Source organism: Varanus komodoensis, unplaced genomic scaffold (assembly GCF_004798865.1).
Source record: "Varanus komodoensis strain SLA01 unplaced genomic scaffold, ASM479886v1 scaffold1, whole genome shotgun sequence".
NCBI classification, from domain to species: Eukaryota; Metazoa; Chordata; class Lepidosauria; order Squamata; family Varanidae; genus Varanus; species Varanus komodoensis.
Window position 1 is genome coordinate 35,191,872 of NW_025335268.1, and position 26,213 is coordinate 35,218,084.

Consider the following 26,213-nt stretch of genomic DNA (forward strand, 5'->3'; position numbering starts at 1 on the left):
CGTCCTGCTAAATATGCAAGCTGCAGTCAATCATGTTGCACAAACCTGGCAACAGTGCCAATAGTTTATGTGAGGTTATTTAACACTCACATAGGCCAACCTTACCATGATGCAGTAAGTCATGGTGTCTACTTGGTGCAGCTTAAAGATATAAAAAGTCTGCCAGCTTGCACCACAATCCACTATGGCTTAAGCAATTATGTGAACTGACACACTGTGGTATGGTTTGCATATGATTTTAAGTGATGGTATAAATTCTAGAAATTTGGTTTGTTGCTGTCTCTGAACTCATCCCTACTATGGTTTATTGAGCAACTTCTAAACCACAATTAGAACACACGGTGTCCTGTTGGCTTATGAATTCTGCCTTGTTTACATCATAGCTTGTCATGATGTCTCAACCCAGAATCATGACTTATCCTGGGCATGCCTGATTTGCTTCCACCCTGAAACAGAAGTGGAAGGGCAGCCTAAAAATAAAAACCCTCCAAATGCTGGTAAAATGCACAAAAGAAAAACAAACCAGAAACAGGCAACACAACTTGTGGTATGTTTGTTAATCTGCAAGACAATTCATGGCTAAAGCATCAAGTCATGGGTAGCGTAACAAACTATGGTTTACTGTTATACACAAATTTTAGAGCAGAGCCTAGAGTTTAAATTTTAAGAATGCTGGACATGTGTAAATGTAAACCAATATATTTCATGACTTGCCCTTGGAAATACAAAATAATGTTTGTAGGGATAGAATTTGATAGGGAATATTAAACAATTCACATAATGACAATGTCTGTTTTGATTTGTCTTTCTTGTTATACATATATATGTCCCCTACACACATTGTTAGTGTTACACATTGTGTTAGATGTCATTATACATACAGGTTAGATTTAATTTCCCATATCGTATCAGCTAATATAAATAACTTTTGAGGTACACACGAAAACATGCATGACTTTTAATTCTGCTTTAGTCTTTTGCAACAAAGGTAAACAGCTTTTCTAGCTCAGTAGACCAGATACAAGTTCTGGCTTTTGAGAAGCATTAACCTGGCAATAAGCTTTACAAAATTCACCAACCTTACAGAACAAACGGCAAGGCAACAAAGAAAGCCTTGTGCCATCACATTGCATGGGAACATAAGAAAAACCAAGCTAGTGAAGAACCATTCAAAGCCTAACTAGTCCAAAATTCTCTTCATACAGTAACCAGGCAGCTGCTTGTGGGAAGCCCACCAAAAGGATATGAACCTGATAACTTCCTTCCATTAATGTTTCCCCAGTAATTCCACAATCTAAGCATGCACTGTTTGATTGATAGAATAGATTTGGAAGGGGCCAGAGTGCCATCAAGTCTAACCCCTGTTCAATACAGGACTCCAAGTTAAACCATCCCTCTCAGATGGCTGTCCAGTTGCATCCTGTGTAGGAGAGTTCACAACCTCCCAAGGTCATTGGTTCCATTGTCATATTGCTCTAACAATCAGGAAATTCTTCCTGATATCTAGCCAGAATCCAGCTTCCTGTAACTTGCCCTTTTCATTCTGTGTCCTGCACTTTGTGATGATCAAGAATAGATGCTGCCCTTCCTCTTTGTGACAGACTTTCAAGTACTTGTAGAGTGCTTTCATATCTCCCCTCAGTCTTCTCTTCTTAAAGTTTTCTTTCACATTCTTTCAATTTCTCTTCAGAGGGCTTTGTTTCCAGTCCCTGGATCATCCTTGCTGCCCTCTTCTGAACCCTTTCCACCTTTTCTGAATCTTTCTTAAACTGTGGTACCCAGAACTGGATGCAGTACTCCAAATGAGGCCTAATCAGTGCTGAGTGGAATTAGTACTTCACGTGATTTGGAAGTGATACTTTTATTAATGCATCTCAATTAGAAATACTTTCTTTTATACCTCATTCACTCACCATTTAGCTTAACTAGATAACCCCTCTAGGTTCCAGTATTAAGAAGAAAGAAGAAAAACTTAGCACTTTCTACTTTCTCTACATTATTCACAATTGTGTACCTGATTCGTGCTTCCCTTGTTCACTTTCTAAAACAATCATAACTATCCCAAGCTCAAACAGGAGTTGCTTCAGCTCCTTGATCATTTTGATTGCCCTTTTCTGCACTCTTCTTGCCCCACAATATCCTTTTTGAGATATGTTGATCAGAACTATTTAAAGAGTGGTACACAGTATAGATTTTCATAAGGCTATCCGATATATACTGTTTCCTTTTGATTTCTATCTTGAATTATGCCCAACATTCAATTTGCATTTTTCATGGCATCAACAACCTGGGCTGACATTTTCAGTGACCATGAGCCCCAGATCGCCTTCTTTCACCCAGGAGTTGGGTTGCTAAAGGACTTTTCCACAAGTCTCTCTGTTTCTCTCATCTTCTCCAAATTGATGGGTTTGTATTTTTTTCAACTTTGGCAGGCTCAAAAGGGATATATCATTCTTCTTTTAGTGAAGTAGATGATTTTGCCTTTCTAAAGTGATGAGACACTAGTTTAATAAAGCAACATCCTCAGTCATTCTGCAGAATTTTGTAAGACTTCCTGTCTAATGAGCCAGTCAGATCAGTAATGCTTTTTTAAAAAGCTTTTTGTCTGTTGTACAGGCCAACTACTCAACTAGGCCAAATATTTGGATTTCAGCCTGTTTAGTTTCCAGACTATGATGAACACACATTTCAAAAGAGTTTTCCACCTAGAAGCTGGATTAGGCTACTCTTGCCACAGCTAGAACTACTTTTTATTATTAAGCATTCTGGAAAATATGACATGCACTTTACAGCTTTCTAACCTTCTACAGTACCAGGACCCACCCAGCCTGTACCAGCCATCTAAGCACATGAACTTTTTGCAAGAAGCAAAGTGGGCAGGCAGACAGAAAGTCATATATAAAAGAAGCCAGAGCTTCTGTATACTCCCAGATATCTTGGATACCTCACATTCCCTGTTATAAATACTGGATGACAGAAATTTGGTTTCTGACCCATTTCGTCTCTTGTGCTCAGCTGCCCACACTCCAGCCTACTTGCTACAATTTTAAAATAACATTTTTAATCCTTAAATAGTTTTACACTCATACAAGAAACAGACAAAGAATGAGCTCTGAAATCTTTTAATTTGCCATTTCAGGCATCCAGGATTGCCAGAAATACGGAGTTCCACTCAGAACTCCAAAAGCCCAAGAGACAAAGGAGCCAGTGTGCTATCCACTTCAGTGTTGCATTAGTCTCTTTATTGACACTCTGCTATTGTCTTCAGCAGGTAGGAAAAGAGGGTGGTAAGGGAATATCAGGGCTCAGTCCTATGCATAGTTAGACAGAAAAAGATTTACACCCACAGCTATACTTGCTGGGTAATACTGGGAGTTGAATAGTATTTTTCTGTCTAAACATGTACTGGATTGTATATCTAGTGATTTGAGTGTCTTGTATAAGTCTTTATCTGCCGTTTGAGCTTTCAATATTTTGTGTTACAACCTGAAATGGACACATGGCAAACAATGTAACTGATGTACAGAAGACATGCCATACTATAAAATGCTTTTTTATTGTAGCCCAAAAGTTAACAATAACCACAATGAAAAATTGGCACTTCTTGGGACCATAGATATTCGCCTCCCTGAGCCAATACTTGGTAGAAGCACCTTTGGCAGTAATTACAGCTGCGAGTCTTTCAGGATAAAGTCCTGTGCTTTTTGCACATTTGGATCTTGCAATACTTGCCCATACTTCCTGGCAAAACTGCTCCAGTTCTGTCAGGTTGGAGGCAACCGTTAGTGAACAGTAACTTTCAGGACTTGTGAAAGATTCTTAATCAGACTGAGGTCTGGGCTTTGGCCAAGCAATTCTAAGACATTCACATTCTTGCTTTTAAATTACTCCCGTATTACTTTGTGTGTTTAAGGTTACTGTGCTCCTGGAAAATGAACCTCTGCCCCAGTCACAGGACCCTTTCAGCCTGGAACAAGGTTTCCTCTAGAATTGCTCTAACCCAACGGTGCCCCTGAGCAATTTTATCCTGAAGTTGTTTTGATAGCTCCTTGATCTTCATGATGCTGTTTGTTTAGATAGGCTTTCCAAGGAACTCTATGATCTTTGAAGAAATACTTGTATTTAATTTAAGGTCATGTGGTAGAGGAGGACAGCTATATATACAGTATGTGAGTTCTGGGGGCAATGGGTTGCACCAGGGCTTGTGCATTTGCGGATGTCACAGCAAAGAGGGTGAATACTTATGCAACCAACAAGTGCCAGTTTGCTTTTTTCTACTCACCCTTTGTGCCACAACTGAAATAGTCACAGGGATGAATATCTTGTGTACATCAAGTGGTAACAATGCCAATTAGATCCATTTCAATTTCAGGTTGTAACACAAGAAAAAATGGAAAAATCAAAGGGGGTTGAATACTTTTGCAACACACTGTATATCCTCTGACAGTGCCTTAAAAGCTTCTAAAGGCAGCATCTACCGCTGAAGACCTGGAAATAGGAACCCATGCAGATGGCTGCAATATTAAATCCAAAGACAGTACTATTCTCATTTATGCTGAAAATGCTATGTTCAGGAAACTGATATTGGGATGTCATCAAAGCAGAAAATTGCTAATTGCAACACTGTAGTCTTACTTATCCGTGAATGAATAAAACTAGCAATTCAAAATAAAAAGAAGGAATAGCGTATCATTCAAAAGGTCTGGTGAAAAGGGAGCTCCTATAGGACTGCCATATTTTTACAAGCAGGAACTCTGTTCTTAACGGCCGTGTGGCAGACAAAACTGAACAGTAGCAGCTTCCTGTGCCTCTGCAAATTCACAGCAGAGACATGCTTACCTGCAGCATTTCTGTCTGTCAAGACACAGAGCCTCTACCTATAAGTGGCAACTTCACCTCTGTCTTTCATAGCTATCTGTCAGACAGACACCCAGAAGCTACCATTTTTCTGTTGCTGTAGAGATGTAATTTGAAAGTTTTCACTTGTTGAGTATAGGTATAAAGCACACAGCCACAGGATGAGAAGAAGGCCAGGAACTATCACTCCTATAAATGAGACCCAAAACCATAATTCTATGTATTTCTCAAGATGTTCAACCTCCTTGAGATCAATGCAGCTGGCTTCTGACTAAGTATGCCTATGGAAACCAATAGCACAAAGCAGGTAAGGATCAAGACAAAGTTAATGAAGGAAAGAAAAGTTGTTTTCAAGTTTATTCCAGAAGATATTATCAAGTCATGGAAGGGTTAAAAGAGAAACCCTAAACATAGTAATCATGTTTAAAGCCTTTAATCAAATAAAGCACAAAATGAGTCTCTTTTTAAAACTTGATCTTTGAAGGTTAGCCAAAGACTTTTCAATTCCCACAAAATTAGCACACATGTCATTTATCTGAATTATCTACAATGACATAATAGATCAACAACTTACCAGATTTTAGCTGTAGTTCTCCTAAGCACCCATAAGCATCCATGAGTTTCTCATATTGCCCTTTAATTTCTTCCTTTTCTTCAGGCGCTAAAGAAATCACAGAATAAAAGGCAACAATCCTTTATTTGTTCACCCAGTGACAATATAATAGGACAACAGAAGCAGGCAAAATCTAAATTTCTTTAAGCATATAGTTTTGGTCAGGAGTGGGCAATCTGGTGCTGTTGGGCACCAAAGCATCCCTGAATGTTTTCTTTGTGCCCACCAAGGATCCCTACTCCTGCCACTTTTTTTTCAATTAACTTATTTTCTTACTGGCAGCTAAGATCACTGTTCTAAGTGTAATTGTTCCCATTATGTGAACAAATTTGTGTCTCTCATTAGACTTAATACTGGAACTGTTACCAAAAGCATGATAATGTCTCTTATTGCAAGAAACAAAATGTGTATTCAGGTTTACAAAATAAGCAGATTTGCTGATGTAAATGTATTTTGAAAATTTGAAAATGTCAGTATTTGGGCAGTGATGTGTTGTGCAACCAATGACAGAATGAGAAGAACCAGGACTTTTTTTTGTCATAGAATGCACCAGAACGGTGTTCCAGCACCTTTTTTTGACGGATTTTTCCAAGGGATTTTTCCAAGTGATTTTGAATCGTCCTGTCGGGCATAGCAGGTCGGCGGCAAAAATCATTAAAATAGTGCATGCAGGCTGCTTGTGTGTCCGCTCTGATTGTGAGGGCGCTGCTCAGCTTGGGTCGCTGCTCGCCTTGGGATTGGTCGTGTGGTCGCGTGCTGAGTGCTTACTGCCGGCGGCGACCATTTGTTTATGTGTGTGTAGAGTGACTGGCTACATGCAAAGGATAAATAAGTTCTTTATTTCAAAAAAAGTTGGTGAATTGAACATCTTTTTTAATGTAAAAGTGTGACCCCAAGATGTGAGTTCCGGCACCCTTTTTTTTTTTTACAAAAATGCACTGAGAAGAACTGAGTACAAAAATATTTTGTGACAAACCCAAGATAATTATTTGTGACACTTAATCTTGGAGGAATTCAGGTGACAAAATTAAATGATAATAGGATCTGAACCTTATGGATGATTGATATTACTCATTCACTACAAAAATTTACAGTGGTACCTTGGTTCACGAATGCCTCAGTTCATGACCAAATCGGTTCACAAACAAAAATTTCAGAAAAAAATTGCCTCCGTTCGCGAAGTCCGCATCAGGTGATGACCACGATCACGGCCATGTTCCCACATGAACACAATGGCAGTCATCTTCCCTGAACAAACATGATCGCGATCGCAGCCATCTTCCCCACACAAGCAAGATTCCAATCGCGCCCATCTTCCCTGCTCGCGGTTGTAGACAGACCTGTGGTCACTTGCTGCGAAGCTTTTTTGTGTGCTGCTAAGCACATACAGTATTGTAAATTATTATTCAATAATAATATTGAATAATTGCTCCAAAGAAAGTACAGAGCAAGCATGGTGGTAAAAACAATGTGCAGAGCGGTAACGAAGGTGACCGGAACATGCAGATTTTTCGCCAAAATTGACCCTGCAGCTAAGAGGCAAAGGAGAGGAAACCCCTGAAGGAGATCTCCCCAATGTCCTTACAGAGGGGGGTTCTCTCTCCAAACAATAACCTCCCCCACCATCTAGGTTAGTGTTCTCTACTGTACTGTACTTTGTTACTTTGTTGTTCTTTGTTACTTTGTTTCAAATTTTTTGTGGTTAAAAAAAAATATTTACAGAATGGATTAACCTTATTTACACAGAACCTTACTGGGAAATTTGACTTGGTTTGCGACCAAAATCAGTTCGCAACCACGTTCCCAGGGGTCAGAACAGATTAACCTTATTTACATTCAACCTTATGGGGGAATTTGACTTGGTTTACAACCAATTTGGGTCGCAACCAGAATCATGGAACGAATTACGTTTGTGAACTAAGGTTCCACTGTACTACAGCTGCAGCACCTAGAGCAAACCTGATCCCCCCAAGTAAAATGAGGCAGAGGAAGAGGGCAGAAATCTGGATAAACGAACAACTGAGAGGGGAAAAATAGCACTTTGCTGCTGACCTGAAAATATTCTTTTTGTAATAAAGAAACTTCATAGGAGTGGAGAATCTTTTCCATTCTGAGGGTCATATTCTATTTCAGAACAGTTGGGGGAGTGTCTACATTCCTGTGATAAATGGGGCTGAACCCCCCCCCCATTCTACTGTTAGCAATTCTGAATAGGAAACATGTCTGCTCAAAAGTATGCATGAGTGGAATGCAAGTCTCTGCATGATTACCTCAGAAGGAAGAGAGCTGAATTATTCAGCAACACTTTAATAGCATGTCTACTTAGAAGTAAGCATGAGTGTCATATATATTCAAAAGCAAGCTTCTGCATTACTACTAAGAAGGCAGGAGGACTAAATCGCTCAGCAGCATCCACCTTGGCTCTGCCCCAAAGGAGAAAAAAAAATATCCGTGATCAGCAGCTAAGTGGCTTCAACTGGGAAAGGAAACCTGATCAGAAACAAGAGATGCTCATCTGTGACAGAAAAGCTAGGACAAGAAACTGCCAGGCCAGTTGGAATATCCCAGCAAGCTTTATCATGGAAGTTCCCAACCCTGGTTTAAGTCATAATAATTATGCTAGAGAATTTAGATACAGAAAGAAAACTGGGGGAATCAGAACAGAAGCCTGAGGAACTCTACCAATGGTGTGGTAAGGGTGAGCAAGCAAGACACTATTTCTCAATGGAAAGATTAAATGAATAAACTGAGACAACTGAGAGCCGATGCTGCTAAGAACAGACTCATGGAGAGCTAGGTCATGCAGGAAGATGTGCATGCGAAAGAGGGCCATGACTGAAAAGTCAAGGGTGGTGCAATGTGAAAATCATCCGTGTTCTCAGCAAGGGTAGCTTCAGTGGAGTGCAGATGGAGCAGGCACATTGTAGGGCAGCCTTTCACACCCTGGTGCCCTTTAGATAAGGGGTCTCCAACCCCCAGGACGCAGACCACTACCAGTCTGTGGCCTGTTAGCAACCAGGCTGCAAAGCAGGAGGTGAGCGGTGGGCAAGCAAGCGAAGCCACACCTGTAGCCACTCCTCAGCACTAGCACAACTGCCCCAGCCTCATCCTAGACCACCAGGCACCAGACCTTCACAAGGAGCATGCAAGCCAGATCTCCTGTTCCTCTTCTCCAATTCTTATGGGAGTGTGAACTCTGCTGTGGACTGCATGTGCATAGGAACAGGAGCCTCCCAGCCAGGAAGGGACTTGCAGGGGCACATACTGGGTTCCTGTGCAGCCAAGCGGGGGGCAATGGTGGCAGAGGACGAGGGGACCACTCCCACTGCTCCGGGTCAATGGGCGCCTGCTCCGTTGGATGAAACACCACCACAGGGTGCACGCCACAAACCCAAGAGCCACCTGGGACGCTGGCAAAGCGCAGGGCATCCCAGCGCATGTCAGCAGGCCGCCTTTTGCCAGGGGAAGCTCCACGCACAGTGTGCTGCTTGCAGGCGAATGGGCAGGGGCTGTCGCAAACCACTCCCACCAGGTCCTGATGAGGAGCCCTCCTCATTGGAACATGAACCCCACTGCAAACCATGCATGCGAGGGATCCAGGCCCCATGAAACTCCAATGCCTGATGATCTGAGGAGGAGCCAAGGCAGTGACTCCAGCGCTAGGGAGCATCTGCAAACAGATGAAGCCTCGCTAGCCTGCCCGTCCCCCGCTGTACAGCCCAGCTCCTAACAGCTCCAAGTGATTCTGCATTATGGTATTTTGTATGCTTATTTCATTATATATTATGATGTAATAATAATAGAAATAAAGTGTATAATAAATGTAATGTACTTGGATCATCCTGAAACCACCCCCTCCTGGTTCATGGAAAATTTGTCTTCAAAACTGGTCCTGGTGCCAAAAAGGTTGGGGACTGTTGCTCTAGATGTCTTGGACTTTAATTCTAATCAGCTCTAGACAGTACAGTGAATAATCGGGGAATGCTGGTAGTTGGAATCCAAACCAACTGGATGGCACCAAGTTGGGGAAGGTTATTTATAGAATTGGAAGAAAGAAAATCAAAACAACAAAAGCAACCAGCAGGAGTTTGGAGGAAAAAGAAAGAAGCAGGATCAGGTGGTAGCTAAAGGCATCTGCTGAAGAGGAGCTGTTCCACATAAAATTACTCTCCTATTTGCTAAAATACTTTTACAGCTCCAACATATTTAAGTCTCTTTTATACTACAAGCCTCAAATAAGGCCCATTGTAGTTTGTAGGACTTACTTCTAAGGAATTATACACAGGATCAGGCCACTAGCTTTCTGTCACAATGGGCAGGGCACATAGCCTCTTCTTTTGCACTTTTCAGGAGAATTTGGCATGTGAACTGCCTTCATCCTGGTAACAGATGGGTACTGGAAGAATCAGGCAGGGATGCTTCCTGAAGAAGTCTATCCTTATGGACTGAGCATCTAGGATACAGAGTTTCATGCAGTGTGAATACATTTTAGGGATTATCAATTGTGTGTGAACAGCCTATCTTCAGGCCCAGTCAAGGTAAGCACTACATTTTAGGCATTATCCAAAGCCCTCTAACATCTGCACAGATAATTCCTTGCTGTTAGATTCACTGCTGAGAATTCCCACTGTGGTCCTGGAACTTTCTTACACAAAGACCATAGGGCCATTCCCTGTGCAAAGTTTCATACATGTATCAGTGAATCCAATGAATGTACTGGAGCCCCTGGATTAAGCCATTTCATGCTTCCCTGGACAAAAGAATTATTGTAGCAGTAGACAGCTGAACTGTAAAAATAAGGGGAATGTTTTGACATTTAAAAATGTAAACAGAGTTTTGAGAATGCAAGCAGTTTTTGAACTTTGCCATATCAAACCTCAGAGAAGAAAAGAGAGTTGAAACCACAGAGTTCATTCCCTTATTTGAATCAGCAAGTAGAAATCTGTTTAGAATAGCCTAACAGTTAATGGTGCAAATAAAGCCCTCATACCAAGGTTTTTCTTTAATCAGCATAATGCACTTAATGGTCTGGAAGCGGCAAGACATCAAACATATGAGAAAATAAATACTTTTAAAATAGTATGGTAGTGATTAATGAGCAAAATGTTTGTGTTCATGTACAATGTAATGCAGAGAATTGTTCATAGGGTGTATAAATACAATTCTAAGTTCCCTGAAGAGCAGAGACCTTCCCAATTCTGTCACAGACAGTCAGTGTGGGTAGGCATACCCATGTATGTAACAGGAGATAAAAACTGCACAAGTTATGATCATGTCCAAAACTGGTTGCACTGATTGCTGCAACTAATGACACAATCCTTTTACTTTTCACATACTTTTCCATTCCTGAATGACCTTATAGTTGCCAAAACATTTTTGTTTTCATGTGATTCTCCTTCCTCCCTTTGCCCTCAGGGGCCTCATCTGACTTGATGACTAACAAACAGGCAGTTTTTGTCCTTATAGAGATTTGCTATGTTATGAAGAAGCTCCAAGGGCTTCAATAGAACAGGGCAAAACAAACAAAATGCACCATCTTCCCAGTACCAAATTCTGAATCAAATTATTCTCTCTCTTTCATAGTATTAGAATTTTGGGTCGTATCTAACAGCTGATTGGTATGACAATCAGAATAGGTATTTTTCACACAGCACACAGTAAAACTATAGAGTTCACTGCTCCAAAATATAACGATGGCTACCCATTTGGATGTCTTTCAAAGGGGACATCCCTGGAGAATGCTATCAGCAGTTTTTTTTCCTGATGACTATATGCTACCCCCAGTATAAGAGGCAAGATGTCACATGCTGGGGAACTTGGTTGGGAAGACGCTGTTGCACTCATGACTTACTTGTTTGCTCTCCCTGGATAGATGACCGGCCAGTAAATATCGGGCTAGATGGACTTTAGTGTGATCCAGCATGGCTTTTCTAACGTTCTTAAAAGGAAGTTGCACGTGATCAGTGACAAGTGGAAGATCAAAGCCTTGCCAAAAGTTGTGGACTTTTGTCATTATGTTTACACTGGGTAAATGAACTTTGTCTTTTATTGGCTTAGGTGATGATGAACTAAGGTGACAAACTAAGGTGACATCCATTAGGTGATGATGTGGACAAGCTACTTGGACAAGTACGTCCTACCACCTGCTTACTTGACCCTTGCCCTTCGTGGCTACTGACCAAAGCCAAACACGGGATTGGTTCCTGGATCCTAGAGGTTATTAATGCCTCACTGAGGGAGGGCCAGGTGCCTGCTCCTTTAAAGGAGGCGGTAATCAGGTCAGTCCTAAAGAAGGCGTCTCTGGATCCAGAGATGGCCGCCAATTATAGACCGGTGGCCAACATCCCATTTCTGGGCAAGGTGTTGGAACAGGTGGTGGTGGGACAACTCCAAGTACCCTTGGATGAAACTGATTATCTGGACCCATTTCAGTCTGGCTTCAGACCTGGTTACGGTACTGAATCTGCTTTGGTTGCCCTGTATGATGACCTGTGCAGGGAGAGAGAGGGGGGGAGTGTGTCCCTGTTGGCTCTCCTGGACCTCTCAGCAGCTTTCGATACCATCAACCATGGTATCCTTCTGGATAGGCTGGCGGGACTAGGAGTAGGAGCACTGCTTGGCAGTGGTTCCGCTCCAACCTTGCCGGCTGATTCCAGAAGGTGGTGCTGAGGGACTTTGGCTCTGCACCATGGCAACTCTGCCATGGAGTACCGCAGGGTTCCATTCTGTCCCACTTGCTATTCAACATCTACATGAAACCGCTGGGAGAGGTCATCAGGAGGTTTGGGCTGCAGAGTCATCATTATGCTGATGACACCCAGCTCTACCTCTCTTTTTCAACTAATCCAAGTGAGGCAGTGGCTGTCCTGAACTGGTGCCTGGCCGAGGTAATGGGCTGAATGAGGGCCAATAAACTGAAGCTCAGTCCAGATAAGATGGAGGTTCTGTTGGTGGGTGATTTGAGTGCCTAGATAGGTGACTTGGGCCCTGTCCTGGATGGGGTTGCACTCCCTCTAAAGGACAGGGTCCGCAGCTTGGGAGTGTTTCTCAACCCAGAGCTGTCCTTGGAAGCCCAAGTGATGGCGGTGGCAAGGAGCGCTTTCCTTCAGCTTCGGCTAATCAGCTGTGTCCCTACCTGGAGGAGGATTGCCTAGCAACAGTGACACACGCATTGGTTATTTCCCATTTGGATTACTGTAACGCGCTTTACGTGGGGCTGCCCTTGAAGACAGTCTGGATACTTCAGATGGTGCAAAATAGAGCTACCAGGATGCTGTCAGGGACTGGATGTTATTCTCATATAACTCCAGTCCTCTATCAGCTCCACTGGCTTCCCATCAAAGTCTGGGCTCAATTCAAGGTGCTGGTTATTACCTATAAAGCTCTAAAAGGCTTGGGACCAGGATACCTAAAGGAACGCCTTTTTCCCTATTTGCCCTCCTGCCCCCTGAGATCAGCAGCAGAAGTCCTCCTCCGGGAACCCTCTGTGAAAGACGTTAAGAGACAGAGTACCCAGAGGAGGGCCTTCTCTGCAGTGGCCTCCCGACTATCGAATGCGCTCCCTAGAGAGCTCCGCCTGGTGCCATCATTATATGTTTTTCAGCACAGGTCAAGACCTTTTTATTCGATCAATATTTTAATATGTATTAATTGAATTGTATTGTTTGTATTCTATTGGATTTTCAGCCAGCATGGAATAATTAATTTAGTTAATTTATTTTATTCTGATTAATGTTGTAAGCTGTCCAGAGATGGAAGTAATGGACGGCATACAAATTTTATAAATAAATAAATAAACTGAACATTCATACATGTCAATTTCATGTTATATTATCAGTTTTTTAGGATCCAAAGCACATGGCACTGGGATGGAAATAGGTCAGGAGAATGCAATCAGATGTGTAAGTCAGGCAAAGGCTAAATGGACACAAGAGAAAATGAACCTGTCAGACACAAATGAAAGTGACACCATGCACAGATGTTTCTATATAAAAACTAGAAGAAAAGGTAAGCAACTTGGAGTGCTTAATTTTGAAGAAGTACCTAGATACTGGAAACCCAATGGAAAGGAAAGATTGCAGATTCAGTCTCTGTGAGAAGGGCATACTGAGGCTGATGTCATTCTGCATGTCAAAAGGGCATAATGAAGGGGCAGACTCCTCCACAGAATCACTGCGGGCAACAATACCTGGTTCCAAAAGTAACTGAATACTGGGAATATACTATTGTGTCCCTGCCAAAATGCTCAGGATGATTCAGAGATGGAGAATAAAATCAAGAAGGTTGTAGCAACAGGTAACTTCCGTCAGCTCACAAAGACTTGATAAATGCCTGTTCCAATCAAAACAAAAAACTAAAAATATCTCAGGACCCTAAATGACCATGCCTTAGAACAGTTTGTTGAGGAACTGATCATGGAGGTGGTGGTCTTAGAGTCATCCAATTAAGCTGAACAGCAGGGGATTCAGGACAGGTGAAGAGAAGTCCATCTTCACACAGGACATACTTAAACTATGGAATTTGTTACCACAAGATATAGTGATGGTCACTAACTTGGTCAGCTTTAAAAGAAGACTAAACAGTTTCATGGAGGATAAGGCTTCCAATAGCTACAAGTCGTATTATCTCCTATATCACAACCTTTGTTCTGATCTAGAAAAGGACATGTGTATGCAAAAAGGCCACTCTCTACTATATCAAACCTAATTCAATGGAAATGTAGTTACAGACTGTACTTACAGGTCTTAACGATAACAAGAATGTCAATGCCCTCCTTGGCTATGTTTTGCTAGTGCAAAACTATATTACAGATCTTTATGGATATTAAAGTTTTTCTAGAATTTCAATGCCATTGAAACCAATGGGAGTTGCTTCCATATAGTACAAATAGGATTAGCATGCTGAAGTACAACCTAGTGTTTGCTTTACTAATATGTAGTCAGTTAACATGTGTACCTAGGACCTAGTTTGACTGAACTCAATTGAAGTTAATTTCTGAGTACTCCTATATAACCCTGAGGTGTTGAAATATAAATTATTCCAAACTCGACATTCACAAGTCTTGCAGTCTGCAATTTAAAAAATAATAATTAACATTATACTGAGATGGATATATTCTGGATTTCAAAAGTGCAGGCCATGAAATAATGCTGCATAATATATAAGACTGTCTCTTCATGAACTCTCAAATTAAGCAGAACAGATTAAGGGATGAAGATTATGTGCATTAGCCTAACAGTTTCACAGACTAACTTACATACTTCATTGGTTGTATCATGTATTGGTCTAACTGTAACCTACTCTATCTAGGACTCAGATACAACCCCATGTGATATTTGGAGTACGCACATTCTCCACATTTATTTCTAAATTAAACATTAGTATTTCAATGTTTCACACCTTTGCCTCAGCAATAGAATCCAAACAAATACAATGCATACATCATAACCTGGTTTTCTTTACTGTACGTTTGCTCACCTTGCAGCCTATGAGGTGAAATGATACCCAGAGGCCATGTATACCCAGAGGCCACACACCATAAATCTCCTGTTCTTATTGCTGGCATACCCTGGATGTTTTAGATTCCAATTCTATCAGCCCTAGAATCATGGCCAATGGTCAGGAATGCTAGGAAATGTAGTCCAAAATATCTAAAGGACACCAAGTTGAAGAAGGCTGCTGTAGTAGGCAACTATTCCTGAATGCCTGTCTTATTGACTTTGCTTTAAGCAGGTGACTCAACTGTAGATGATAATATAAATGGAAATCATGAGGCCCAGAGCCAAAGCCTATAGGCCCCTCTCTTGAATTTCCAAAAGTTTACGGCAGGCAGGATAACCCAACTGACCTTCTGACAGCAAAATGCCATGCCCACCACTTACTATGTCACAGTCACACCTGTGCACTGTCCTGCTTCATCACTCAGCATGATGCAACAACATGCATAATTAATTTATGTACCACTTGATAACAGGGCAGGGCTGGCCCTACCTTTAGGAAAAATGAGGTGGCTGCCTCAGGCAGTTGATTTTAGGTGTCATGAAAGGAAGGCAAATTGTTAGTTATTTAAGTTCTGATTACAGTAGAAAGAGAGCCACTCCTGAGATTTTCTGCCTCAGATGGCCAACCTTGGTACTATGCACCTTGGCTTTGTCCTGGCCTTTACTAAAATGTCTTTGGTGGACCAATGTTATGGATGTCTTTATAAGGGAGAATTCCAAAAGTTGAGGCTGGATCTCTTAATAGCTGCTCACTGTATAATAACTGAATAGAACCTACAAGGTTGAGAGCACTATAACTGAATGCCAGGTACAGGGTGGGGGGTAAGGGTGGGAGAGGGAGAGAGGGCAACATCAGGGAAGGGGGCTGATGCCTTCACACCTTTCTTGTTGGGCACTCTGGGAAACAGGATGCTGGACCAGTGGGCCTTTGCCTGCCCCAGCAGGGCTCTTATCTTCCTTCCATCCCTCCTGCACATTCCTAAGTGTGGTGCAGTGTGCCAGTGTGCTGCAGTGGTTAAGAACATGGAACTGAGACTCTGGAGGTCTGGGTTCTAGTCCTCATTTAGCCATGGAACTCACTGGGCGACTTTGGGCCAGTCACTTGACTCTCTGCCCACCCTCACAAATGTTGTTGTGAGAATAAAATGAGAAGAGGAGAATTATGTAAGTCGTGGGGTGTAAATACGATAAATAAATAGCGTACCCGTGCACAGGGCAGATAGAAGCAGCAAGTGAGAGCCTAAAACCGCAGGGTCGCCCTGCCACATACACATTCCCCACCCCCACCCCACGCCCCGAGATACTTACTGAGGGTGGCTATTGTGCCAGCTTCCAGCAGCAGGCAGTCCTGGATCCCGCGCGCCTCCAGCAGGGCGCTCGCGTGGGGTTCCGACTTCCACAGCAGCCTCAGACCTTTGCTCAAAGCCATGGAGGCCGCTTTCCATTAGGTGGGGAAGAACCGGGGTTGGGGGATTCAGTCCACACCAGGAGGGCTGCGAGAAGAAAATGACCTTTGATCCCGCGCGCCAAAGGAGTCGGCAAAGGCTCGGCGGTGTATGGAGGAAATTCTCGGGGCACGAAGTTGCTCGAAGTGAGTTCCAAAGAAATTCGGGAACAACTTTCCTGCGTTTTTTTCCCTTTTTAAAGAAAAGTTTGAGAGGAATGGAAACGGGCTTCAACCAAAAGCAATCCCCACCCCAAATTCCGTGCTTTGAATGCTCCTTTCCCAGAAAGTTGTCACTCTCTTGGGCGAATGGACTGTACTTAGCTGTCTCCTTAGGGCGTCGTGGGCATTTTCGGAGAACAAATCGCGGCCGATTTTTCCCTTTGTGTAAGTCAAGTAGCTTCCTAGTCGAAAACCGAGGTGGGGGGGACCGAGGGAGGGAAGCAGCAGCAGGGGAATTGATGCTTCTCCGCTGGAAAAAGGAGGGGAAACCTTAAAGAAGTCCCTCTCGCACAAGTTGTTCCTGCTAATTTCCGGATTTTCTATTTCCTCGTTGGAAATCCCTCCCTGTCTCCCACAACCGCCTTGGGCGGTGGCGATCTTGCCTCCTCTCTTTCCTTCACACCACGCTCTCTTGTTCTTTTTCCTGTGTAAACTTTCTGGACGAGTTCAAGTTTCTGGAGCTTGCGCCTCATACTCCGCCTCAGGGGACAGGTGAAAGCCGCTGTCTCTCCGCCCCGTTTCCTATCCAGGGAGCGGCAAGATTACCATATTGGCTCCCCCCGCCCCCCCCCCGAGGAGGGGTATCTGCGGTGCTGTTTTCGCTCGGCGCAGAGATAGATAAGCAAAGAAAGGGGCTGGGAAAGGGACGGACTGGCTGGGCGAGGCAGCTGAATGGGCCATCAGCCAGAGTTTTCATTTTTCTCCTGGCGTTCTCTCTCACTTCCTGCGCTAATTAAGCTTGAGCTGTACAACTGTTCCTGGTCTTATTTTGCTTTTTGGATCCAAAGCTGAATATCTTCCGTGGCTATAGCTGATCTGGATGTATATAGTGCCAGATGTAGAAGTTTCTTACTTGCGGCATATAAGTTGTTGTTCAAACAAACAAACAAACTAGAAAGGCTCTAGTATATACATTTGGATAGAGAAATTTTTCCAGAAACATGTGGCATATTAACAAGATTGAAAATGCGGAAAATGTTACCATGTTGTCCCAAAATTTCCTCTGCTCTAGGAATGTAAGGATAAGGATAATTTGTTGTGTCTTTTCTTCTCTTTTTTGTATGCTACTCATGGGAGAGGTATTTACAAATAAGTAATTTTGCTAAGTTTTTTTTATTATTTATTTCATTTCTATACCACCCAATAGCCAAAGCTAAGCAGTTTACAATTTATAAAGTAACTTTGTACAACTGTATCACTATTATTATTATTATTATTATTATTATCATTATTACATTTCTATGCCACCCCTTGCCGAAGCCTCGGGGCGGCTTACAACACAATAAAATACATTGAAATACAATAGAACATAATAAATTACCACTAAATACAAAAATACAAAAAATACACTGAGATACAAACATAATAATATAAAATTAAAATTAACAGTATAAAATAAGTAAATAAAGAATATAGGAGGAGAAAAGAGAAGGAAGAAGAAGTTGCCCTGGCCAGATCATATATTTTAACAATTAAAATGATGTTTAAATAAAAAGGTCTTTACCTGGCGCCGAAAAACCAGTAACGACGGTGCCAGGCGGACCTCTTTGGGGAGTGAATTCCATAGGTTGGGTGCCACCACAGAGAAAGCCCTCCTCCGAGTACTTACTCTCCTAATTTCTTTCATGGAGGGTTCCCGGAGAAGGGCCTCTCCCGCAGATCTCAAGGGGCAGTCGGGCATATATGGATGTAAGCGCTCGTTCAGGTAGCCAGGACCCAAGCCGTTTAGGGCTTTATAGGTCATAACCAACACCTTGAATTGGGCCCAGGCTTCAATGGGAAGCCAGTGAAGCTGACGGAGGACTGGAGTCATGTGAGCATAACGCCCCGTCCCTGTCAGCAACCTGGCAGCTCTATTTTGCACCAATTGAAGTGTTCGGACCGTCTTCAGGGGAAGCCCCACGTAAAGCACGTTACAGAAGTCTAGGCGGGAAGTCACCAGCGCGTGTGTCACCGTCGCCAGGCAGTCGTACTCCAGGTAGGGGCGCAGCTGATTAATCAGCCGAAGCTGAAGGAAGGCGCTCCTCACCACCGCTGTCACCTGAGCTTCCAAAGAAAGCTCCGGGTCGAGGAGTACTCCTAAGCTGGGGACCTTGTCCCTAAGAGGGAGTGTTGCACCATTCAGGACCAGGTCAAATCCACCCTCTCCGAAGCCCGATCCACCAACCAACAGGACCTCCGTCTTGTCTGGATTGAGTTTCAGTTTATTGGCCCTCATCCATTCCCTTACCTCGGCCAAGCACCGGTTCAGCACAGCCACTGCCTCACCTGGATTAGTGGAAAACAAGAGGTAGAGCTGGGTATCATCAGCGTATTGATGATTCCGCAGCCCACACCTCCTGATGACCTCTCCCAGTGGTTTCATATAGATGTTAAATAGCAGAGGGGATAGAATGGAGCCCTGTGGTACTCCATGGCATAGCTGCCATGGCGCAGAGACATAGTCCCCCAGCACTACCTTCTGGAATCGACCGTTGAGATAGGAGCGGAACCATTGCAAAGCAGTGCCTCCAACCCCCAATCCCGCTAGCCTATCCAGAAGGATACCATGGTCGATGGTATCGAACGCCGCCAAGAGGTCCAGAAGAACCAACAGGGATGCACTCCCCCTGTCCTTCTCCCTGCACAGGTCATCGTACAGGGCGACCAAGGCAGATTCAGTACTGTACCCAGGTCTGAAGCTGGACTGAAAAGGATCCAGATAATCAGTTTCATGCAAGAGTGCTTGGAGTTGTCCCGCCACCACTTGCTCCAACACCTTACCCAGAAACGGGATGTTGGCCACAGGTCTATAGTTAGTGGCCATCTCTGGATCCAGTCATTTGCCTATAGTACAACCATCGTTGGAGAAAACAGAAAATCCCTTCAATCAAGATGTTTTCATAACATGCTGTTTCAGTGGTTGGGTGGCAGTCTAGTTGCTAGCTAACAGAAATGGATTTTAATGTTGACATTCCCTCACTAGGAGTGAATGGCTAGGAGACCTTATTTCTCCATAGTTAAATTTACTTGCAGGAAGGGACCAGGAATATGTTTTCTGTGGCATCAGCAAGAGACAGTTTGAAAATGAGACTGAAAGAGGTAACTGAGATTAGCTCTGAGCACATGACTAGAAGCACAATATTCTGATCATGTGTGCACCCAATTACAGTACACAATATTCCGCACTAAATCAGAGCACACCAACACTAGTTTATGAACCCCAAACAACCTATGCTCTAGATCAGGGGTGGGCAATTAATTTTCCTGTGGGGCCACATGAGAAACTTTGACAGTTGTTAAGGGCTGGACCAATGCACTTACAGCTCTGCTCAATATATATCTCTATAAAAACAGTAAATGAAACATTACAATGATACAATGAAAATGTGGAGCACAGAACAACATTGTTTAATGAATATTCACAAAAACATTAACATTACATGAAAAGCAATAAATTCAATTCAATTTAGCAGATCCTTCAAAATAAAAGCAGTGCAGTTGTATTGCTTGCATCTATATTACGACGATATATATTTGCATTGACTTTTAATTTGCCAGTGACTTCATGTGGGCCAGTCAGGGTCAGCCATCTGGCCGGATGTGGCCCATGGGCCATACAATGCCCAGGTCTGCTCTAGATCAAGGATCAGCAGAAAGTACATTTCCAGATGTTTAGACTTCAACTCTCAGTTTTCCCATCTATAACTGGCCATTATGGCAGAGCCTTCCAGGAATTAATGTCCAAAACAACTGGAGATCTACTTTCTTCCCATTGGGTGAACAACCAAAATTGGGTGTGAGGACAAGTGATTCCCACACACACAGTTTTCTGAGGGCAGAATGCAGCCCAAAGGGTATAGTCACACTCCCTGCCAAAGTGATGAGACCACACCCTCAGACATCCTTTGGTTCCTGTTGTGTGTGCCAGATGAATGGTCCACCAGTATTTATGCCAGGACCTGGATTCACTATGTTTGGGGCTTCTCACATTGAGGAGAGGATGAAAAGCAGTTGAAGTTGCCCAACCCAGCTTTGCTTATCATTTGCCTTCTACACATGAGCAAGGCAAAGATAACAATGTGCATTCTTCAAACATTTTCAGAAAATCCTACAAGCTCTGGATAAGTGCATAACTGTGGTCCTCTATTCCCTCTGTTATCTCTGATCTCAGGAAGTATGAGCCCTGGTGATGAAGCATCAGCACACAAGTATGTTGAGCATATGAGAAGGCAAATGTTGTTTACTGACTTATAAGCACTCATAAATTAGTCCAGGTAATCATCTAAAACTCTTATCAACTGAAGCCAAAACAAGGGCACAGCAAAGAGGACAAAATCCTAGAAGATTATATAAACTTACAGTCTGCATGTTTTTTCTGTCTAAAAGTGCATTGGATTGCAGCTGAAATCTTCTAACTCTTGATCTTAATGGGGCATTGGAGATATTAGGCCCAACTAAAGAAACTTCTATCTAGTCATTAAAGCAATGCTAACAGATAATCTCATCTCTTTGCTTGATACCAGACAAGCCGTGTCCTGTTTACAATACATAAGTGACTGATTTTTTAAGGCTGTAGTTTTTAGACCACGCACACATAGCTACAGCGGTTCTGCTTAAAACCAAAAGGCAGGGGGGTTCAGTGTGATGCTTTGAAAAACCAGTGCTTTGGGAAGGAAAAATATATATTCAACTCATTTCTCAAGCTGTAGATTTCTCTTTTCCTGTTTCTTCCATTCCAACTGTGTTGTAAGTTACTGTTTCCATAGTAGGGCTAGGTCTGTGTTTTGAATAGTGTTTTAAATACTACTCTTAGTCAATTGTAAACAATGCCACTGTAAATCCAATAATTATTGAATGTAGAAATACAAGCCATTTTTCTTTTGGTTTAGTTTTAGAAACACTTTGATCAGGATGTGTCTCAGTCTCTGACATGACATGTCGCACCACACAGAATTTCAGCGAGATAAGACCTGCCTCTTAGTCACTGAGGTCCAAATGAGATGTGACATGCAAGCTGCATTACTTGAGAGAACATAAGAGCCATGCTGGGTCAGACCAGTGGCCCATCTAGTCCAACATTCTGTTCATACAGTAGCCAACCAGCTGCCCAGAGGTTCCCACTAGCAGGATATGAATGGAACAGCACCCTCCTGAGTTCCAACCTATGGAACTGAGTTCTGATAAGGTTCCCATAAGTTTGTGCTGGCAATTGTATATACAAGGGAGGGAGACAAAGGTCAGAGCACATGGTTTGCATGCAAAAGGCCTGAGGTTCCATCTCCAGTGAATGTTAATTGCAAACATCCTTTGGAGCTTGAACTGAGGATGTGAAATTGGAAGTGGAAAATTGGAAAATTGTATGTACTTGCCCCATACCTTGCATAAAAACCAGTGGGTTGTAGAGACCAGCTGAGTATACAGGAAAATTTGGGGGCTCAGTGTCACCATTATGCTAACTATATCTGTCCTTTCCATCTGAATCCAAGGAAGTTGAACAAGTTCTAAATCAGTGTCAGATATGAGAGGAAATTGAAGCTTAATACAGAAAACAAACAAACAAATGGAAGTGCTTCTGGTCAGTAAAAAGGCAGATCAGGGAACATGAATTCATCCAGCATTGGATGGGATTATACTCCCCTTGAAGACTAAGGTTTTCAACTTGGGTGTACTCCTGGATTCAACCCTGAATTAGATGCCTAGATTTCAGTGGTAACCAGTATATTTGCATAGTTAAGGCTGGTGAGCCAACTGTACTTTTTCCTAGAGTTGTCAGATGGGCCATTTGGCCACACTTGCCTTTAACTGCATCCTGTTTGGACTAACTGCATTTTATATGGGCTGCCTCTGAAAATTGTTTGGAAAATTTTCTGGGTTTAGACTGTTGACTCTGGCTAATTGGAAAGAACATACTGCTCTCGTTACAGTAACTTCACTCTCTACCAGTGTGTTTCTGGACACAATTCAAAGTGATGGGCTACTACTTAGGGGCCCTATATGATCCAATTCAGGCTGTTTGAAAGTCTACATTCTCCCTTACAGGCCTGTCCAGGTTTTAAGCTCCTTAGGAGAGGCCCTCCTCTCTGCCCCACCACTTTGACAGAAACGTGGGAGTGTTTCTCATCAATGTGTGCTCCTGGACTCTGGAACTCCTTGCCAAGGGAGGCCAGTCTGTTACCATTCTGCCAGCAGAACTTCTTTGTTAAACTGCCTTACTTGCTAAAAGTAAGTTGTAGTCTAGTGGTTGCTGTTTTTTCCCCTTTGTTTTTATGTGTGTATGCAGGGCTTTACTTCTGAGCTATGCTCCCATGCTGCATTTCTAGAAGGTTTCTAACAGGTAAGGGATCACCAGAAATCTATATGGTGCAGTATCTTTTAATTACTAAGAAATGGTCAAGATTAGAATCCCACCCCACTTCATAAATCCATTGGAATCAACCTGCGCATTTTGTAGTATAGAAACTGAGAATCCAGAAAATGTCAATGATCCCATCACCATGAATTGGTGCACGCACTGAATTGGCTTACTACTTAGTGTTCTCCAAGTGTAGACTTTGAATGCAAAAGCAAAATCAAGCTCCATTCACTGTCAAACTCATGCTTGGAACTCCATTCATTTGAGGCGCTGAAAAATACACTGCTTCCTACTTATTTTACTGCACAACGTTGTTGCAGTTTGAAAATGGAGTGGTCTGCTCATTGAAGGAAAGGCACAGAACCTCTTCAAAGAAAAGGCATGCTTCTATTTTCTCAGATTTAAAAAAACAAACTTCTCATTATAAGAAATCTCAGCAAAAGCAGACTCACCATGACATTCAACTTTTTATATTAAAATACTATTTTTAGTAGCAGCTGTTTTAAAGCTTGACTCCTTTCATCCCAAAACTATGAGCAGATGAGTGGGTTTAACTAGACCATACTTACTTAGGCATCAAGAGTCAGCAGACAACTACATTTTTGTCTTGTTTTGACTCTGGTCAACAGAGTGGGCTGTTTGTAATTAACAGATATACTGCTTTTGTATGTTGATGGCTTGACAGCCACATGGTGCATACAGAGCACTAATATTAAATATTTTGCCTACTTTCCCGGGATGTTCTTCCCATAATACACTTAGGTCTGCCCAGTGTGATTTAAAAACCATCTAACAGAGTTGTAACTAAGGCTGCAATCCTATGCAGATTTAGTTCAGAGTATGGCTTGTTTAATTCAGGTGTATTTATGAACAGACACAAAATTGAGCAGTAAATCAATTTGTTGTTCTCTTGATTGACTAGTATTACTTCTGCTGTACAATTTAAGAAAAAATATTAAGCACTGTATGCAAAATAATTTCTCAGTGGCGACAGACAAATCCATACTTTTAATCTATAAGAAACCATCTTATGTCTGTCTAGTATTTCTTTAACACACTCATCTTTTCCAGATATAAAATATTAATGGGCTCTTAGTCTGCTGTAGTGCTCTAATCTGATATCCTTTTCTTATAGGAACCACATTTATTATATTTATATGCTGCCCTTTTTAGTTTCAAGGAATGCAAGGCTGCTTCTCCACCTCTCAGTTTTATTCTCACAACAACAATCCTGTGAGGCAGGTTGGGCTGAGAGTCAGTAACTGGCCCAAGTCCCCAAGTGAGCTCTATGGCTCAATATACATTCCAGTTCCCGAGAAAGGAGATGCAAAAGTGATTACAGCAAAGCCTTTGTGTGTATCATGAGAAGCTATGAATGGTCCTGAAAGAAATGGGGGTGCCTTAGCATTTGGTTGTTCTTATGTGTTGCCTGTATCATGGACTAGAAGCCATTGTTAGAACAGAATATGGGGAAGGCAAAAGCAGAAGGCTATATTTTATCTCCCTATCTATTTAATTCGTACACAGAACATAATGTAAGGAAAGCTGGATTAGGATCAGAAGCAGTGAAAATTGGTGGAAGGCACATCAATAAGATACACAGATGATACCATCTTATTAGTAGAAAGCAGCAACAACTTGAAACAACTGATGAAAAAGAAAGTGCAAAAGCAGGACTGAAGCTGAATATTAAGAAAACAAGAATCATGACTACAAAATTACACAATTTTAATGTCTTTAATGAAGAAATGTAAACTGTGAAATATTTCACAATTATCAATTGAAAGAGAGACTGCAACCAAGAAACTTGAAGACTGAGACTTGGAAAGGCAGCAATGAAAGAAATATAAAAGATAATCAAATGTAAGATGTTTCATTGGAGACCAAGGCCAATATCATTCACACTTTTGTATTCCCGATCACTATGTAAGGGTATGAAAGCTGGACAGTGAAAAAAGCTGGGACAGTGAAGAAAAAATAGATGTGTTTGAAACATGGTGCTGGAGGAGAGATTTGCAAATACCATTGATCAGCAGGAAGAGAAACGAGTTGCTCTTAGATAAAATAAAGCCTTTCCCTAGAAGCAAAAATGACAGAACTAAAGCTGTTACATTTAGGACACATCATGAGAAGGCAAGAAGCACTGGAAAAGATAATCATGCTAGGGAAAGTTGAAGGCAGAAGAAGAAAAGGAAGCCCAAACAAGAGATGGAGTGACTCCATAAAGGAAGCCACAGCCTTGAATTTAGAACAGCTAAGCAGAGATGTCAAGGATAGGACATTCTGGAGGGCTTTTATTCATAGGTTTGCCATAAGTTGGAGACACCTTGATGGCACATAACCACAAATTCTGCTATATTTTATGTGAGCTTGTGTTGTATTGCTTAATGGTGCATGTGCAATGCACAGATTTTAAAACATGGGTGGCCAACCTGAACTGTGGGTGCCACAAACAGTTATCAAGAGTTTCTGGCGTATCTGGAAAGCAGGAGGTCTCATGAACCTGTGTTGGATATACCATCCCTCCTACATCTCCAGTGCAATACAACTGCATGCATGTATTCTAGCTCAGTAGACCAAATCTGTACCTCAGTAGAAGAGAAAGGTGAGGGCTTGCAAATGTACTGGAGTGTTGGGAACAGGCAACTTGTGGCCCTCCAGATGAAAATTGGCAACTACTGGCCTAGGTTCTTAATACTGCACTTCTCAATACTACACCACCAGATCCAAGTGTAAGGCAGTTTCAGGAGCAGAGGAAGAAACTGCTATGAAGTTAAGCTCAAATAGTCACTCAAATATAAATCTAGTCTTTGATACCTGTCAAATATATACTAGTTTATATCAAATAGTAAGTGTGAAAAAATGCTATAGCAAGGACTAAGTCCTGCTTAGTCAATATAATTTTTGTGATCTAGAAAGTCTTCACTCCCTTGAAAAAGGGAACTGGTATATTGCAACAGTTAAGAGGCTATGAATCGAGAATGTAAGCTCTGTTTTAGGCAATCCACATTCTGTCAGCCTCAAGTTTTCCCTCCCTCCACCTTCTATAATAATGATATTGTCCACTCAATTGCCTTGGTTTCTGAACACCTATTGTATGTTTATCCCAACAAATCAGTTAAATCCTATTATATATTATATGTTATGCTAGTAGATAAAAACAAAACATATTTGTAGAGCTGCAAAGAAAAATTAAATCCTAAATGGCATGCTTCAAAAAGGTGGTAGGAATGACACTTCCTT

The 26,213-nt window shown here is 42.1% G+C and overlaps 1 protein-coding gene across 2 annotated transcripts in view; it reads right to left on the bottom strand.

The window, feature by feature from the left end:
* SYNJ2 (synaptojanin 2) overlaps positions 1–17,135 on the bottom strand; it is a 78,071-nt gene extending 60,936 nt beyond the window's left edge. For both annotated transcript variants that reach the window (XM_044422023.1, XM_044422032.1), the window contains exons 1-2: positions 16,279–17,135; positions 5,432–5,518 (exon numbers count right to left, since the gene is read on the bottom strand). In XM_044422023.1, coding sequence (XP_044277958.1) covers positions 5,432–5,518; positions 16,279–16,399 — 208 coding nt within the window. In that variant the 5' untranslated portion in view covers positions 16,400–17,135. The remainder of the gene's footprint in view (positions 1–5,431; positions 5,519–16,278) is intronic.
* Between the last annotated feature and the right edge of the window lie 9,078 nt (positions 17,136–26,213).